Source organism: Dromiciops gliroides, chromosome 3 (genome assembly GCF_019393635.1).
Source record: "Dromiciops gliroides isolate mDroGli1 chromosome 3, mDroGli1.pri, whole genome shotgun sequence".
NCBI lineage: Eukaryota > Metazoa > Chordata > Mammalia > Microbiotheria > Microbiotheriidae > Dromiciops > Dromiciops gliroides.
Genome location: NC_057863.1, coordinates 488660630 through 488679679, shown reverse-complemented (window position 1 = coordinate 488679679; position 19050 = coordinate 488660630). Strand labels below are relative to the sequence as shown.

Here is a 19050-nt window from a genome sequence, read left to right as displayed (position 1 = left end):
AAAACAATTGTGAGGGTACTGGGTGACTGATAAGCAAAGTACCTAAAAGAGAAGATACTAAAGGCCTAGAAAAACTTGGCCCTTATTAATAACATAAAGAAAGAAATAACCATGAAAATACCCACAACTACTGACCTATATGCAAGTTGCAGTAAGAGATGATGGAGTAGGGGCAGCTAGGTGGCACAGTGGATAAAACACCGGCCCTGGATTCAGGAGTACCTGAGTTCAAATCTGGCCTCAGACACTTGACACTTACTAGCTGTGTGACCCTGGGCCAAGTCACTTAACCCCCATTGCCCTTCGCCAAAAAAAAAAAAAAAAAAAAAAGAGCCGATGGGGTAGTCATGGGACCATGGGGATGGGGCGACAGCTGGACTGCCAGAGTACTTCACTATGTCAGCTGAAGGTGAGGAAAGGTTCTGTGCCAGCTTACAGGAAGAAATGGACAAGAGTTGCAGAAGAGAGCAGGCTTGGGTGATTTGTGATTTTCCATCACTGAAGGAAACTCCAAATTGGTAAGATCCATTGGAGTATTATTATTTGGACTGTACTTGTGATTTCACTGATATAGGGAACTCTCAGTAAGGAAATTCCTTCTACAAGAGCAGACTGGCACACTAGGAGGTTAAATGACTTGCCTCAGGATGTGTCAAGAGTCAAGTATGATTCAATTCAGGCCTTCCTGATTCCTTTATCCATTCTACCATGCTGTCTTCCTTGATTTATTAGGCTTGATTAAACTTTGTATTTTTATGAAGAATGTGGTAACTGTCATGGGTGGTTTGTTTAAGAGACAAGATCTGAATTTAATAAAATGCTATATGCTTCTACATAAATAAAAGATTAACTAGTACAATCATGAATACCTGAAAGAATTCTTGAGCACCATTCTTGACCATCTGTGCAAGGCTGTACACTCTGTACATAAATGGTGAAACACAGTTAACAGGAAAAATTTAAGCCAACCAGAACTCTTTCCTCAACTATGCCAATCAGCTGACTTTTAATGCATGTATATTGCTACTATCTTAATTTACAGAACTGAATGTACTACAGATGAAAGGCAACCCATTATTTACATGTACAAAAAAGATGGAAGGCTTACTCACGTCCTGGTGTGTTCATGGTGGTTTGTGCCAGCAACCTGTTCTGTATCCATCATGAGACGAGTTGGAAAATTAATGCCATCACCTAAACTGCATCATTAAAAACATTAGTGATTACTTTAAATTTTACTAGCCTGCTTCAATTAAAGCAATCAGGTTTGACGCCTGCTTTTGAGATAATAGAAAGAGAGTAATATACATAACCAAAAGTCATTTCCCCACAGATAAGTGATCACAGGATATGAGCAGTTCTCAAAAGAACTGCAAACTATTAAAAATCATATGAAAGAATGCTCCATATCACTAACAAGGAGAGAAATGAAAACTGAAACAACTCTGAGGTCTTAATTCACATTTTGCAAGTTGATGAAGATGATGAAAGATGGGAATAATCAATGTTGTACTGAAAGGAAGCTATGAACACATTATTAATGAGGCATGATTGCTGGTGATTCACAAATCAGTACAACCATTTTAGAAAGCAATTTGGAATTATGTAAATAAAGTGACTATATTGCCCATACACTTTGACCCAAAGATTCCACAACTAGGTTTATAACTCAAGGAGGTCAGTCCCTATTATACCAAAATAATAAAAGCAAGAATTTTTTGTTACAAAGAATTGGAAACAAAGTCATCAATTGGGGGGTGGTCAAACAAATTGTGGTATATGAATGTAAAGGAATGTTACTATGCTATAAGAAATGACAAGTATGTTGAATACAGAGAAGTAAGAAAAGACCTACATCAACTGTTGTAGTGTTGGGTAGGTGGGGAAAACAATGTAGTTGGTTATAGGACTGGCAGCATCATGGGTGAGGACAACACGATTGGTTACATCAAGAAAAAGGGACTAACATTCACATGGTGATAGTAATCACCCCTCTCTGTCATTAAGGAAAGCTTGCTTGATTTATGGGGTCCATTTGCATTCTAAGGATACTGTTAGTGGACCAAGGATAGCAGACTCCCTGGCTCCTAAGAAGGTTTGGTAGGGAGAAAAGACTCTCCTTAATTGTCCCAAAAGAGGCAGGGATGGACAATATACCTTGTGGAAATATAACATATCAATTTGTAGGCCATTAAAGATAAGGTATGGGGGCAGCTAGGTGGTGCAGTGAATAGAGCACCAGCCCTGGAGTCAGGAGGACCTGAGTTCAAATCTGGCCTCAGACACTTGACACTTACTAGCTGTGTGACCCTGGGCAAGTCACTTAACCCCAATTGCCTCACTTAAAAAAAAAAAAAGAAAGAAAGAAAGATAAGGTATGTTAGATAACAGTTTTTCTTTTAATTATATCTTTAAATTAACTCAGAGGGAAAGCTAAATTCCTGAGCTCAACTCAAGGACACAGCAAGGTGACTTTAGGCAGCTACAGACTCAACTATAAAAATCAATATAGTAGAAATCAATTGTAGAATCAATACAGTAGAAACTCAAGGTAATATTAACTTTGATCTTTTCAGATTTTTATAGAAATGGTTTCCATCAATTTACAGCTTTTCTTATCCTAGCTGATTTTGTTGAGTAAAAAACTTTTAATTTCACACAATCAAAATTGTAATTGTTGTAATTTTTCTGTTCTCCTTTCTTCCATGCTTAGGTAATGATTCCTCCCCCTAACTACAGGTATAGAGGACACCTCCTTCTTATTCTGTCTACAATGTGACTGTTTACATTTAGCACCATTTATCAAGTTGGTGTTTACTATGTTATAGTATAAGATGTTACTCTAGACTTAATTGCTGCCAAACTGTCTTAAAATTTTCCCAACATTCCTTGTCAAATAGATAATCGTTTGCCTAGTAATCTTTGAGTTTGCTAGATTTCTGAGCACTGTATGTCTACATGTGATTGTATGCTTATTTAGTATGTTCCACTCTTATACTTTTCTATTTTTTAACAAGTACCAAACAGTTTGGAGGATTACTGATTTACCATTTATTAATATGTTCTATGTTTTAGGTAATATTATTTGTATATAATACTATAAGTATATGTATGTATATTATATATATGTCTGTTATTCACTTATTTGAAGAACAATGAGCTGTGTCCTCTTGTTTCAAGTTTTAGCAAGGATCACAATGGTGGGAATTGAGAACATTATCAAGTTCACTACTTCAGACATTACATATTCAAGTGATTAGGATTTTAGGTGACTCTGAGGACCATTTTGAAAGATATAGATCAGAAGGTATAAACAAAATCTACACTACTGCCTACTGCTCGTGTCAATCATGTCTGGCTCTTTGTTACTCCATTTAGAGTTTTCTTGGCAAAGGTACTAGAGTGGTTTCTCCAGCTCATTTTACAGATGAGGAAATTCAGGCAAATAGGGTTATGTGATTTGCCCAGGGTCACAAAGCTTATAAGTGTCTGAGGTGACATTTGAACTAAGGTCTTCCCAACTCTAGGCCTGGCATTCTATTCACTGTGCTACCTAGCTGCCCACACCATTGCCTACTCAATTCCTTAATTCTATTTCATTGACCAAGAGACCTTTTGTAAGATTCACTGAAGCACTGATTACTGAAAAGCAGCATCAAAAATAGCTAGCATTGGGGCAGCTAGGTGGCATGGTGAATAGAGCACCAGCCCTGGATTCAGGAGGACCTGAGTTCAAATCCAGCCTCAGACACTTAACACTTACTAGCTGTGTGACCCTGGACAAGCCACTTAACCCTTATTGCCCCGCCAAACAAAACAAAAAAAAATAGCTAGCATTTATATAGCAGTTAAAGGTCTGCAAAATACTTTACAAATATCTCATTTTATACTCACAAAAACCCTAGAAAGTAGGTGCTACAATTATTCCCATTTAACAGGTGAGGAAACTGAGGTAGACAGTGACTTGCCCGGGGTTATACAGGCAATAATTGTTTGAGGCCAGATTTGAACCCAAGTTTTCCTGATTCCAGGTCCAGCTCTCTAGCCATTACAAAAACCTGTCATACAGATTCACCATAATCTGAATTCTCCATGATCACCATAATATGGAAATTGCTAACTGATATTTATAATGATGACCATGAAGCACTATAAGATTCTGAAGTATCCTTAATTTAAAAAAATTATATTCTGTATAATTTTCATGATTTTATTATATTTTAGTTATCTATAAAAATTTAATTCATGTGTAATATGTAGCAACTCTCTATTAAGTAGATTATTTGATTAAACTGACTCCACTCCTTGAATGTTGGATAATAAGGAATTTAATAAACATTTTTCAACTTTATGAGAACTTTTAATATCAAGTATGTATTAATTCACATTTACATGGCACTGTGAGGTTTATAAAAGTGTTTTCCTCAAAACTCCCCTGTAAAGTAGGTGGTACAAGTATTATGGTCACCATTTAACAGATGAGGAAAAACAAGGTTTGTAAAAACTAAGTGAACTATCTAGGGTCACAGAGCCAGTAAGCATTAGAGCTAGGATTTAAACTCAGTGTTTCTAGTGCTATTGCCATTATGCTATATTGCCCAAGTACAACCTCCAATACTATTTGATATTTCAATTTACTTTCAAATTTAGAATAAATTCTTGCTATTCTATGTTAGCAATGGCTTATAGGATACAAAGAAACAGATAATGAAAAAGTTATGTATATTAAGTTTTTGAATGCAAGAAACACATTGACTTCCTTTCTCCCATTCTATGTTCCAAAGGCCCATTTGTCATACCTCAGCAAATAAGACTAAGAATTTCATTGAATCCACCACTTCTGTGACCAGATTTCAAGCTAAGATAACTTACCTGGTAAAGATGGGAAATAACCAATATTTTCTTTCATCTCCAAAAACTTGTCTCCAATTTTTACTCCATCCAAGAGAGAAACCATTTTTGTCAGGCCCATTTAGAAATACAGGTGCACGGAATGCTTCTGTTAAAAATAAAACCAAGAAACTAAGCAACATACTGTTTGTGAGGAGGCTGACAATAAAACATTTTCTTCTGTTACATCCCATACAATGGCAGAAGAAAAACATTTTAGACCAAGCATGTTCTTGGAAAAAGGTCTCTATTTAGAAAAGAATAGATAGATTCAAAAATATAATTAGATGTGGGGGAATATTTTTAATGAAAAAAAATTTTAGGACTCTCCACCACAAGAGATAAGATATCTATGCACATAGACACACTAGAGTAGCTCATATTTCTATAATACTGTAGAGACAGGCATGGGTTATTGTCTGCACATTTCCACAGATAATCTCTGTGGAGGATTTATAGAAAGATAAAGAGGAGAGTCAAAAAGTATGAAGAGGCATGAATGACTTGTCATCTATCCCACTGGATTGCCCAAAAAAGATGAGATCCTAGGTTGACTAAAGTACATTGTAAGCTTAGAAAGTACATGCAGACCCCTGCTATGGTTTATATTTTCAGATCTTATAAAAATTCTCAATTATGTGAAACTTTTTTTTTAGCTCCTAGGCTTATGGGTCATGCAAATTTGCATGGATAGTTAATTGGACTAAGAGTAATAGTAAAATTAATGGTAGCAACTAATATTTAAATAATTTTTAAAGGTTTACAAAGCATTCCTACTCACTACCTGGTGAGAAAAGCAGTATAAGGATCATTCTAAAAATTCATAATAAAGACCAACCAATTACTAAGATCAGATACTGACCTGTTAACACCATGCAAAAACATTTTCCAAAGAGCTTAATATGGTTTTTAATTTTCCCTCCTACTGTCAACATTTTCCCCCATCCTTTTGCTCATCCCTCACTTCTTTAATGGAAATACCTTCTGAAAGCAGGGATCTTGAAGTCTCATTTAAAAAAACTCTACTTGCAAAAAATGTTGAGTGTTATTCTAATGGTTGAGTTTCCAAATTTTAATTAAAAAAAGAGTCATTTTTAACCTCATAAAAAAATCTTGGAATGAGTTTCCTTTTCACTCTAACATTAATTATACATATTTGCCTTTGGCTTAGTATGACTAATTCCAATCCCATCATCTAGTTCATACTTTAGCTGGTCCATAGTTCTGCATAAAACAAATACTTGGAAATTAAACAGGTTTTTTGGGGTGGCTAGGTGGCGCAGTGGATAAAGCACCGGTCCTGGATTCAGGAGTACCCGAGTTCAAATCTGGCCTCAGACACTTGACACTTACCAGCTGTGTGACCCTGGGCAAGTCACTTAACCCCATTGCCCCACAAAAAACAAAGAAAGAAAGAAAGAAAGAAATTAAACAGGTTTTTACATGATTCTATTGTGACTTCTTTTGATCACATAATTCATAACAGACATTTACCTGGGCAGTTAGAGGTTTTATTTTAATCAACTGACCTATTGTCGTTCTGTTTTTTCCAACCAGCCAGAGATGGTAGCAGAAAAGCGACAGGATGCTAATGAAAAACATAGTAGCCACAAAGAAAAGGAAAAGGACGTGGAATTGTGCCCTTGTGTTTCTTAGGTTGGTCTGAGAAGAGAGAGAAAAAAATAATTAGTTCAGAGCACAGCTAATCTTTTCATACCTTTTCCATGTATACCTTTCATGCCATTGTCTGATAAAAATCTTCCTAGAAACTTAAATATTTCAATAAGTTTTCAGATATAAATAATAATAGAACATATTCTGAACGTAGGAAAAGCACAAAAAGAGAGGAGTTGGTCCAAATTCAATCACTAGCCTATTAAAGAGTGTTTACAATCTCATACCACTGTGGATTAGTTATTTAAAACTACTTTCAGGGGTTTTTTAGTTTTTATCAATGAACAATGATAACAAAAAACCAAAAAGCATCTTTTTGTCCAGAGGGAAGAACTCAGTAATTTATTTGGTTCACTACAGTGTTATATTTGAAAATTAAGGTAAACTGAGAGACAATGGTCTAAGCATGATCAACTTTTTAGACTAGCAGTAACCAAAAAACTGGGTCAATGGTCTGTCTCAATGGCCAAAGACCCAAGACAGACTCAAACAGCTTTAACAGTTCTGGGGAGAAGAGTTGGGTAGGTGGGGAAGATAATGCAACTTGTTACAGGATAGACAGCCTCATGAGGGTGAGGACAAGATTGGTTACATTAAGAAGCTCAGGCTAGAACCCATGTGGGGACAGTCACCACCTTTCTCTGTCACAGAAGACTGCTTGATTAATTTATAGGACCTTTCTGCATATTGCAGACCTTGTTAGTTAGTAGACCTCAGTTAGCAGACTCCATGGTGTATAAAAAGTTCTGTTAGGGAGATAAGGCTCTGTTGTTAATGGTATAAGAACAGTTTTGGGGTCAATGTATCTCTTAGAGCTAGCTTCAAGACTTAAAGATGCCTTGTTATTTTCCCAGAAGCTGAAGATATGAGGGATGACACATTTTCTTTTAAATAACTCAGAGGGGAAACTGAACTGTGACTAAGAAATGTTCATTGCTTATGTCCACCCACAGAGTTAGAGATAGCGGACCAGACTCCCTGGTGTCCACCTACATCATGGTAATAGATTTCCTTGAGGCAAGTATAGAACAGTGATTAGCAGGAGAATTGAACTTCTAAACTTGACTCCTAGGCAGAGTCAAAGAAATGTCACTTGAGCAATCATTCAAGAGGGAGCAGTAATACAGAATAGGATCAATTATGAAATTATACAGAATTAATCTAATTCCTTCCACAAAAACTCACACTTGAATTGACATTGGGCACAAATAAGTTTAAAAAAAATTATGTCAAAAATTGCATACATGCTGCTAAATAGTACCTGCCCTAAGCAAAACTGTGGAGGTTATCTCTGGGCTCCCTTTTCCCTTCTAGCAATCCTTATCCCTATACCAGGCATCCATTAACCCCATGCTGCCCCCTGGCTAGCAAGCATCCCCACCTTTTTGTTTTCATGAGGCAGCTGTAGGCTCTTCAATTTAGTCCTTTGAAGTGACTGGAGAATCTAATAAAATAATCCTAAACTACCAGTGAATGAAAATGGATGAATGTGTTTAACATTTTAAGGAAAGGTAAAGTATTAATTAAATGGAAGAATCAGAGGGAAAACTAGTGAGGGAGATATTTTTAAGCCCACAGGTGTTTTGGTGGTACCCTTCAAATGATATAAATTAGGCAACTATTCCTTCTAAGGCTTACATTGCTTAAGACAAATAGTAATACACAGCACAATAAATGCTATGAAAGAAATCATGAAAAGTATTAAGATCAACTTATAAATTACATCAACAATGCATTTTACCTTTGGACAATTCTCTGTAGATTTCCTGCGGCAAAGCTTGTACAAATAAAGATAATATATTAAGATACCAATATCAATAAAAATACCTGAAAACATTATTTTTAAGACTGGTTTGTATTCAAGGATTACTGGGTTACCTTCTCTGTACTGGAAATATAGCAGCATCCTCCAGATAAAAGAAAAATATACAAGAGTGCATGCCAGCATACTGTCATCTCCAAATATAGGAATGGATTTCTAGGGCTCTTTAAAGGCTCTTTACTTGATTTTTTAAATGGAGACATGTATATAAAATAACAGTCTTAAATTTGTAGGTTTATTATATCAAATCTGGGTAGTTTTCTAAATTAGAGCTATCCTTTTATTCTAATGATTCTTTTTGAAAAGCCTGAGGCAGGAAGAAAGGGTTATTAGCATTCTCTAGCACTTCTTTGATCATTTTAATTCTGGAGAAAAAAAAAAGTCTTATAATTTGACTAATATATTATTGGACGACAGTTACAGAGATACTTTATCTGGTATCTTTGGTAACTGAAATGTCTCATCTGAATGAATTTCTCAGATATGAAAAATATTTCCTTAAATGCCCAAACTTGTAGCACTTTCAGGTATTTTCAATGATGCTGTAGCACAGTGGATAAAGCACTGGACTTGGAATTGGGAAGAAAGACCTGGTTTCAAATCCCAGCTGTGACCCCTTAAGAGCTCTGTGATCGTGGACAACCAGCTTTATCATCACTCTGAGCCTCAGAGCCTGCATGTCATATATGGATGTTAAGGATGCAGGGAGGGAGAGTTCCCAAGCCAAAGGAATCACAGATCATTTACATACGGATATGCTTTTGATGGGGCACAGAATGCTAATCATTTATGGTAAAGCAAAGGGCAGAGACAAAGGCCAGCTCTAGAGTGACAATTCAAATGAGACTGCACAACCTGTGGTAGCTACAATATTCTACCAAGTTAGGGAGAAAGAATCCATATGTGCCCCTCCCCACCCAAGACCTCTAGTCTTGTTTGGCTTGGGTTAGAAAGCGAATTGGAATAGGAGTGATAAGGTTCTGGCTGCATGGGTTTTGGGGACTAGCCCAGCTTGGTGAGAGAGGAGATTCCCTTAGCTCTGGAATTAATTCATTGAGCAAATCATTTTGCTGCCTTGTCCTTCAGTTCATCTGTAAAATATGTTGTTTTGTTGCAGCTCTTTTCGGTCATTTCAGTCATGTCTGACTCTTCATGACCCCATTTAGGGTTTTCTTGGCAAAGATACTGAAGTGGTTTTGACATTTCCTTCTCCAGTTCATCTGACAGATGAGGAAACTGAAGCAAATACAGTGAAGTGATTTGCCCAGAGTCACACAGCTAATAAGTGTCTAAGGTCACATTTGAACTCAGGTCTTCCTTACTCCAGGCTTGGCACTCTATCCATTGTGCCACCTAGCTCCCTCTAGATTAATTTCTAAGGTCTTGTTTAGCTATGTGATCCTGTTTTTCTCCCCCAGTCTTTCTCAGCTTCCTTGTTTCTTATCTTGGCCTCTTTCCCCCTTCCCTACCAGGTCTAGTTCTTATTGTTCTAGTAATAGCTGTAAAGAACAATGAAGTCAGCCAGTCCCCTCCTCTCTCTTCTCTATCTTTATGTCCTTTCACAATTCTTTGCCCATTCTACATCTTTCCTTTTGTTATGGGGCCCCTAGGTACCTCAGAAGTTTCCTGGGGTAAATCAAAGAACCTTCTCCTTGAGAAACTAAACCAAAGGACAGACACACCTAAAGAGATAAAGTGGCACGGGATCAAGACTGAGTTAGCTCCAGGACCACCACCCTTCATTCCAGTCTCTCCCATCCCTGAGGAGATAAGATTGGGTGTGGCTGCTGTCTCAGTGGCAAGAGGAGGACAGAGATGGCTTGAGAGATCCACAGCCGTCCCTCACCCAACTCCCCCAGCCACCACCAGTGGGGAATGGTCCTCCCCCAATAAGGGAACTTTCCACAGTCAGATGATCACCCCATCAGACCACCACCATCAGTCCTCTATAGAAGTATCTGCCTGTCTCCTGCTCCGGGAGATAGATATCTCAGAGAGCCACGCCTCTGTGCCATGCCTTCTCTCCATGAGAAAAGGTTCAAGGACTTCTCTCTTGCTTTCCTTTCCCTAGCACCTAAATAAACTGTTTTTTAATTTTAATTGGATTTGTTTACAAGAGGGTGTAATTCTTTAAAGAGAAATTCCTAAGGACCCCTACCTACCTCAAACCTCTACTATTTTCCCCACAACACTTTCATTTTCTAATAGTACCTTCTCCTCAGTAGCTGCTCAGAAAGTTACACTATGATTAACAGCGTATATAAGTTTTATCCTCATCAGGCATTAGGGGGAGGGGAGGTTCTGCAATGTTTCTGTTGTGTTCTCAAATGCAAAAATATGTGTATTCAATTCAATAAACATTAACCAGGTACCTATGATGTGAAAGGCAGTGAATATAAGATGAGGGAGAATCAGAGAAAGAAAAAAAATCATTCTAAAAGACAAGAGCTAGCACAAGTTTTTCCAACGCTATACTCCACAAAGTTCTGGATGTCTTAAAAGCATCCTTACATTTCAAAGTGGGAATAGAATTATTAATGCTACAAGTGCCTCTTTTTTTCCTACAGGAGGTTGATAGGGATTTGTCATCTCTCACTACATTCTGGCAAGGCATTTTTACCTGAAAAACAACAAATAACTGGTAGGAGATCCAGAAATTAAAGGAAACTGGACCAACTTGTTTTGCCTTCATCTACAATCACTTGCAAATGAAGGCATTCATCTCACCTGGAAGCAGAAGGCCAATTGTCAAAAGAGAAGATTTGGGGGTGGTGAAGGTGAGATGTAAGCGCTAGATTCAAGCGGAGCTAGAGCAATGTATAAAAGGAATGGAGTGCAGAATGCAACTTCACAAAAAAGAAAAATAAGAGCTATCCAAACATAAAATGTGCCATCTCCAGAGGCAGTGGGTGTCTTCAAGCAGAGACTGTATGGGGTTCTCGGTTGGGCAAGAGCTAAACACCAGGAAGACTCCGAGGTCCCTTCTGCGTCTTAGAATCTAGAACTTTTGAGAACAAACATTAAGGTCTGCTACTAGAATCAATGACTTTTAGAGATAGAAAGGACTTTAAAGACTACCTGGTTCAATTTCTCATTTAACAGATGAGGAAATTGAGGCCCAGAGTGGTTGAGTGTAGAATATCTTTCTGAAAGATTTCCATCAAGAGAAAATGTTTAGGGGGCAGCTAGGTGGCGCAGTGGATAGAGCACCGGCCCTAGAGTCAGGAGTACCTGAGTTCAAATCCGGCCTCAGACACTTGACACGTACTAGCTGTGTGACCTTGGGCAAGTCACTTAAGCCCCATTGCCTCACTAAAAAAAATAAAAAAAATAAAAATAAATAAATAAAAATAAGAGAAAATGTTTAGAATTTTTTAAAAAAAGTTCTGGTGGATCAATCACCTACACAGTAATGATCTGGAATGAATTTTCATAACAATGCCAGAAAAAGAAGATGCTACTGTAATTAGAACAATGTCAGTATATATTCTAGTGCTGTATCTACATCTCATTATCTGCATTTCTTCTGCAGTTAATTATAATTCATGAAAAGGCTGGCAAGCAACAAAAATAAGCAAGCATTAATTTTAACATAATGTTCAATTCAAACTCCAAAGGGTTATAATAGCTGGAAATTGCTTTGACAATTGATCATTGTGCCTGGCGAATACAGCATCTAGAAACTAAACAAAGGGAAAGCAATATGGCACAGAAATTTACAACTGATAAGAATGTGGGTTATACTAGAAAGATGAAGGAGGAATAAGAAGGAAAAGCATTTGGGGCTCTTTGCCATTGAATGTACTTTAATAATAGCATTTATATCGAGCTTTTAGGTTTGTAAAGTGCTTTACAAATATCTCAATTTCATTGCACACACTGGGAGGTAAGTACTATTATTTTCCCCATTTTATAGACAAGAAAACTGAAGCAGATAGAGATTAATTGACTTGCTCAGAGTCACGGAGTTGGTTAAGTGTCTGAGGCTGGATTTGAACTCCAGTCTAGCTCTCTATTCATTGTCATACCTAGCTGCTTCTCCTATTTCTCAAATTCTTCACCTGATTCAAACTTCAGTACTTTAACCACTAATATTACTAGCTTAGAATCATGGCAGTGAGAGCTGTAAAGGCAACTTAGAGGTCATTGGGTCCAACCCCTGCATTTTCAAGACTTAGGACTTAGGGCCTAGAGAGATGAAATGACTTATGAAATATTCCAAAGCTAAGTGGAAGAACCAGGGTTTGAATTCAGGTGCTTTGAATCCAAATCCAGTGTTCTTTACAGTGTACTAAATTGCCTATTACAGATTCTGAATCTATAACACAGGTTAATATGGTTAGAAAGTACATTTGTAATTTACAAAAGTATTAGAGACTTAAGTAATTACTCATAAAAATCCTTGCTACCTTAATCTGTTATACTATTCTTCTGGGAATCTAAAGAAAATCTGACTATTATATCCCTGCCCTATCTCCCTTAGACGAGATCATCTATTTCCAACCTTCAGATATAAGACCATATCACACCTTAAAGACCAGCTTGTGGAATATAAATAAGTACCAACATTGGCTCAAAATGTGGGAGAATAATGTATATTCATGACTAGATAGTAAAAAAAGTAAAATTCTATTAATTTAGTTTGAGGCTCTGGGATTTTGATCTCACTAAAGGCAGGGACTCTAGGTTTTTATATTCTTAGTGCCTACCATAGGGGTGGGCAAGTCTCTGGCACTTAATAAAAGTCTTTGGAGTCACATGAAACAGTTATCTCTGTGTCTGCATTTGTAAATAGCTCTGATTGTGCAATAAGCTTGGAAAGGTAGGCTGGAGACAAACTGTTAAGGGCTTTAGATACAGTGAGTTGCATTGGTCTTTTATCTTAAAGGCATGGGGATGGGGCAGCTAGATGGCGCAGTGGATAGAGCACCAGCCCTGGAGTCAGGAGTAACTGAGTTCAAATCTGGCCTCAGACACTTAACATTTACTAGCTGTGTGACCCTGGGCAAGTCACTTAACCCCAACTGCCTCACTAAAAAAAAAAAAAAAAAGGCATTGGGAGACACCAGACATTCTCAAATATGGGAATGACATGATTGGACCTCTGGTTTAGGAATTTGACTTTGGCAGTTATTCCCTCTACCCATGTTTGCCTCCATTTCTTCATCTGTAAAATGGAGATGATAACAGCGGCTACCTCCCAGGGTTATTATAAGGATTGGATGAGATAATATGGATAAAAGTGCTTAGCCCAGTGCCTGTCACATAGCAGATGCTATACCCATGCTGGTTATCATCAGCAGTCATATGAAAGTGAAGTAAACAGAGCAGGGGGGTAAGAGAATGAGACATCTTAGAGGGACAAAAAAAATTTTTTTAAAAGAAAAATCACAGATAGTCTTTGTAAATGATATTACATAATGAATTAAATATTTATATAACAGTCAATAAGTATTTATTAAGTGTCTACTATGTGCCAGGTAACATGCCAAAGGCAGGAATTTATCACCTATATTGATGTCCACATTTAAACACTAATACTATTTTTTAGTCATTTGTAATTACATAAAAACTTTCAAGGTATAAGAGAATACTTAATTAAGCATGTAATTAAGCATGTCAACAGAGATAGAGACAGACTTTTAAAGTCCCATTTAGCTCCAGAATCGATTCTAAAGGAACACTCATTTTTAAAGTCTAAACTATATTTCCAAATAGATAAAAGTTTTTGAAATAGCTACTTGTTTGCTTAGCCTTTGGATAGAGCTAGGAAAAACAAAGTGAGAGAAGACAAAGATTAGTTTCTATAATTTATCTTTAACAAAGTAATTATGTTTACTAAGGCAGTTAATGTTGTTAGTTTTGATTCAGAAGCTTTGGTTCAAATAGTTTTGTTGTCATTTGTGAATACATGAAAAGCTTATTAATTTAGACTAATTTGGAGAACTACCAAATGAAAAGTCTAAATGCTTATAATTAATCATATTAATTATCTGTATACAAATAACACAGCAATGCCTACCTATATATTAAAACAGTTTGGGGGGGGGCAGCTAGGTGGCACAGGGATAAAGCACTGGCCCTGGATTCAGGGGGACCTGAGTTCAGATCCAGCCTCAGACACTTGACACTTACTAGCTTACTAGCTGTGTGACCCTGGGCAAGTCACTTAACCCTCATTGCCCCACAAAAAAACCAAAAACCAAAACAAAACAAAAAAACAGTTTAGGACACTTAAAAGAATATCTGCCATAAATTAGTGTTTAAAACTATGCTAATACAAAGGTCAACCAGTCAGTCAATAAGGTGCCAGTCACTATGGAATATACCAGGGGTACAAAAAAAGGCAAAAGATAGTCCTTGCTTGCAAAGAGCTCACAATCTAGTGGTGGAGACAACAAATAAATATGTACAAACAAGCCATGTATAGGGTAGGTAGGAAATTGAGAAAAGGAAGCCACTAGACTTAAGAGGGATTGGGAAAAGCTTACCATAGAAGACAGGACTTTAGCTGGGAAATGAAGGAAGCCAAAAGGCAAAGAAAGAACATGCCAGGCATGGAGGGGACAGCCAGAGAAAATGCTTGGATCTAAGAGATGAAGTATCTTGTTTGGGGAATAGCAAGAAGGCCAGTGTCACTGGATTGAAGAGCACGTAGTGGGGAATAAGGTAGAAGAAGGCTGGAATTGGGGAGGGGCGTTGGTAGGTTATGAAGGGCTCTGAAAGTCAAACAGATTTTGTATTTGATCCTGAAGGTGATAAGCCACTGTGGTTTATTGACTATGAGGGCAGTGGGGGCTGATGTGGTCAGGCTTGTGCTTTAGGAAAATCACTTTGGTGGCTAAATGGAGGATGGACTAGAGCAGGGGGACCCACCAGCAGTCTCCTGCAGTACTCCAGGCATGATGAGGGTCTGCATCAAGGTAGTGGCAACATCAGAAAAGAAGGTGTATTTGAAAGGTGTTGCAAAGGTGAAATTCACAGACCTTGGTACCAGAATGGACATGGGGAATAAGAGATAGTGAAGAGGTGAGGAAGACTGGGAGGATTAGTGGTATTCTTGACACCAATAGGGAAGTTTGGAGGCAGAGTTGGGTTTGGGGGAAAAGATAATGAATTCAGTTCTGGACCTGTTGGGTTTAAGATGTCTCTTGGACATACAAATTTGAGATGTCTGAAAGGCAGTTGGATATGTGAGAATGGAGGCCAGCAGACAGGTAAGGGCACAACAGGTCTGTTTGAAAATCATTAGCATAGAAATCATAATTAAATTCATAGGAGCTGATGAAGGGGAAGGGAGAAGGTAATAAGCATTTCTACAACAGTACCTACCTACTATGTGCTAGACATTATGCTAAATACTTTTTACAAATATGCTCTCATTTCATCCTCACAACAACCCTGTGAGGCAGGTACTATTATTCTTCTCATTTTACAGTTGAGGAGGACGCTGAAACAAACAAAAGTTAAATGATTTGCCCAGGGTCACACTGCCAGCAAGTGACTGAAGCTAGATTTGAACTCCTTATTGATTCCCTACTCCAGGCCCCAATGCTCTATCCACTACACCACCAGGTAATGAGAACACTAAGTGAAGTGGGATAGAGGGAAAAGTGAAGACGGCCCAAGACAGAGGCTAGAGGGACACCTATGGTTAAAGGGCATAATGTGTATGAACATTCAGCAAAGGAGACCGAGAAGAAATGGATTAATAGGTTGGAGGACAGAATGGTGTCCCCAAAACCTTGAGTATCAAAGAAAAGAGGGTGTTCAACAATGTCAAACACCATTGGATCCGGGAATTAAAAGATCACTGATAATGCTGGAGAGAGTACCTTCAGTGCAATGATGAGGCTGGAAGACAGATTGTAGGAGGTTAAGAGTGAAAGGAGAGGAAGTGGGGGCACCAATTAGAGATGGCTCCTTCCAGGACTTTAGCCACAAAGGGCAGATATAAGACAATACATTAGTGGGGATAGAAGGATCAAGTGAGAGCCTTTTTGAGGGTGGGGGAGACTAGAGTATATTTGTAGGCAGTAGGGAAAGAGCCATTAGAGAGAGATTGAAGGTAAAAGAGGAAGTTAGGATGACAGTGGAGTACTGTTGTGACGGCATGGGTTTGCTTGAACAAGTAGTTAGGATACTTTATCATATAAGATGGGTGATAGTGGCAAAAGATGTCTGAGTGATAAGAGATGGGAAGAGGGGAGAAGAGGAAGCTCATTATGAGACAAGATTGAGGGGGGGGGGGGAGAGAAACCATAGGAGATTTGAGGGATGAAAAGGTTTGGAAGAGCCAATGCTGAGCGTGGGTAGTGAGTTGATAAGGGAGGTACAGTCAGATTATCTAGCAGCAGTGAAAGCCCAGCTGAGATTGTGTAACAAATTTCTAACTAGCCCAGTCAGAATGACTGAGTGATTTTTTTCCACTTTAGTTCAGCACCAACTGCACAAGAGCTAAGGCCAATGGTGAGAATGATCCAAGGCCGATACAGGCTGGCTGATGCTGGGTCAAAAACTCCAGAGAGGACAGTCAAAAGAGGAACTAGAGGGGCAGCTAGATGGCGCAGTGGATAGAGCACTGGCCCTGGAGTCAGGAGTACCTGAGTTCAAATCTGGCCTCAGACACTTAACACTTATTAGCTGTGTGACCTTGGGCAAGTCACTTAACCCCAATTGCCACACTAAAAAAGAAAAGAGGAACTAGTGGTTAGTTTGGGGGAGATGGCCTGGGAGAAACCCAACAAGTCAAGGTACTGGAGGTCACAGTATGGACAAAGAATAGGGTTTGGTAAGAAAAGACAGAGGAAGAGGTGAAAAGCTAATAGATATGGGTCAGATAAGGGATTTTTGGAATTCTTGAACATGGAAGTGGTGTCTTTGTGGCAAGATCAAGGACATTACCGTCTTTATGTATGGCTGTGGTAGGGTGAAAGAGTAAGTCATGGGAAGTAAAAGTGCTTAGGATGTTTGAGGGAGAGTCAACATATATATGAAGTCCTCTAATGTAATTGTGAATCAGGTACTGAACTTGTTGAGGAAGGAAGGGGAGTGACTTGGAGGTCTGTAGACAACAGCTACCAGGACTCTGATTGAGTGGTAATTATGGACTGCATGAACCTCAAAGGAGATATTACTGCAGATTGGAAGTAGAAGAACCTGGAAGTGGCAATGGAGAGCAAGTATTCAAACTCCCCCTTGTTTCACCTGGCTAACTGCAAATTTGAATAGTAGAAACTGGTTAATAAGTTCTTACCTTAGTACTGAGTTAAATGTTTAATCCTTAAAATATTACAGCAATGCAGTAGCTTAATGAAAACATAACTCTATACTATTTAAAATTTTAACAAACTTACCGTCCAGAATTTTATAAAATATTCTAAAACTGTTGTGGTCACCAGAATACAATACAAAAGGGAGTAAAATAAAAACAGCAGGAAGTATTTGTAGTTAGAAAATCCCACACAGTTATTCACCCTGGAAAAGTAAAGGAGATAAATGGTTGTAATATAAAGAATAAAAGATATCAATACAAATTTAAAAGAAAAAGAAAAGAAGATTACACAGTAAATTACATTAAACCAATTTTCTAAATTGAGGGTAGTTGGAGAAAAAAATTTAAAAATTAGATTATGGGACTAGTAAATAAACATATGCACGTAGAATAATAGCACTACATCTCAATTCTTAAATAATCTGAACCATTTCAGAATATATTATTGATCATGTAGAGAAATTAATGAGTAACATTTCTTTTAATGGAAAAAAGAATTATTTCAAAATTTAGGACTTCCTTTCCCTACCAAAGGATATTTTTATATTTTTCATACATACCAAGGACAATGATGATCCATCTTAAGAACACATCTATGAAAAGAAAGTACAATAAATTCCATATTCAAATTTCCATTTACAAATTCCCATACACTTAAAATTTTTTCTTTAGAATTTTATCTAAGAAGAGCATTATAATTAGCATTTTTATTGCAATAGGATATATAAAATTTTCTAAGGTGATTAATATTCAGCAAACACTTTACTATATGATAGGCTCTGGGCATACCATAGAATATCTATGTTTGGGAAACTCAGAATGGTACAGAGGAAGAAGCTCTGAAACTGGGGTCAGAGGATATGGGTTAGAATGACACTTCTGGTGATCACTATGTGTATGATCTTGGGCACACTGGACCTTACTTTCCTCATTTATAAAATGAAGAGGTTGGACTGTTATTGCCTTTGAAGTTCCTTCTCATTCTAGATCTATGATCCTATAATATCATGCTTTGGTTGTCAAGACGCATAACCTGGTAGGGGGTAATAAGACAAGGAGAAACAAAAACATGATATGAATCTAAACAGTAAGTCAATTAATGGGCATTTACTAAGAGGATGAAAGGAACGGAGAAAGCAGTTGGAGCCCTCAAGGAGCAGACATTCTAATGGGAGAAACAACATATGAATGACTAGGTACATTCAAGATATAAAATATAAATTAATCTAATATGAGAAAGCACTAACCATTTGCCAGGGGATGGGGTTAGGGGAAGCAGAGTGGAGTGGATGAAGGAGAAAAGGCTTCCTGCATAAAGTGGGAGTTGAACTGAGTCTGGAAGAAAGTCAGAGAAACTAAGAGGATGAGGTGAGGGGCAGAATATACCCCA

General features: G+C 37.8%; 1 protein-coding gene across 3 annotated transcripts in view; it reads right to left on the bottom strand.

The window, feature by feature from the left end:
* ZDHHC20 (zinc finger DHHC-type palmitoyltransferase 20) overlaps window positions 1-19050 on the bottom strand; it is a 92191-nt gene that overhangs the window by 11130 nt on the left and 62011 nt on the right. For 2 of the 3 annotated variants that reach the window (XM_043995915.1, XM_043995916.1), the window contains exons 6-11: window positions 18221-18253; window positions 17743-17863; window positions 8306-8341; window positions 6420-6552; window positions 4873-4999; window positions 1113-1199 (exon numbers count right to left, since the gene is read on the bottom strand). In XM_043995915.1, coding sequence (XP_043851850.1) covers window positions 1113-1199; window positions 4873-4999; window positions 6420-6552; window positions 8306-8341; window positions 17743-17863; window positions 18221-18253 — 537 coding nt within the window. The remainder of the gene's footprint in view (window positions 1-1112; window positions 1200-4872; window positions 5000-6419; window positions 6553-8305; window positions 8342-17742; window positions 17864-18220; window positions 18254-19050) is intronic. The other variant, XM_043995917.1, reaches the window with a different exon arrangement.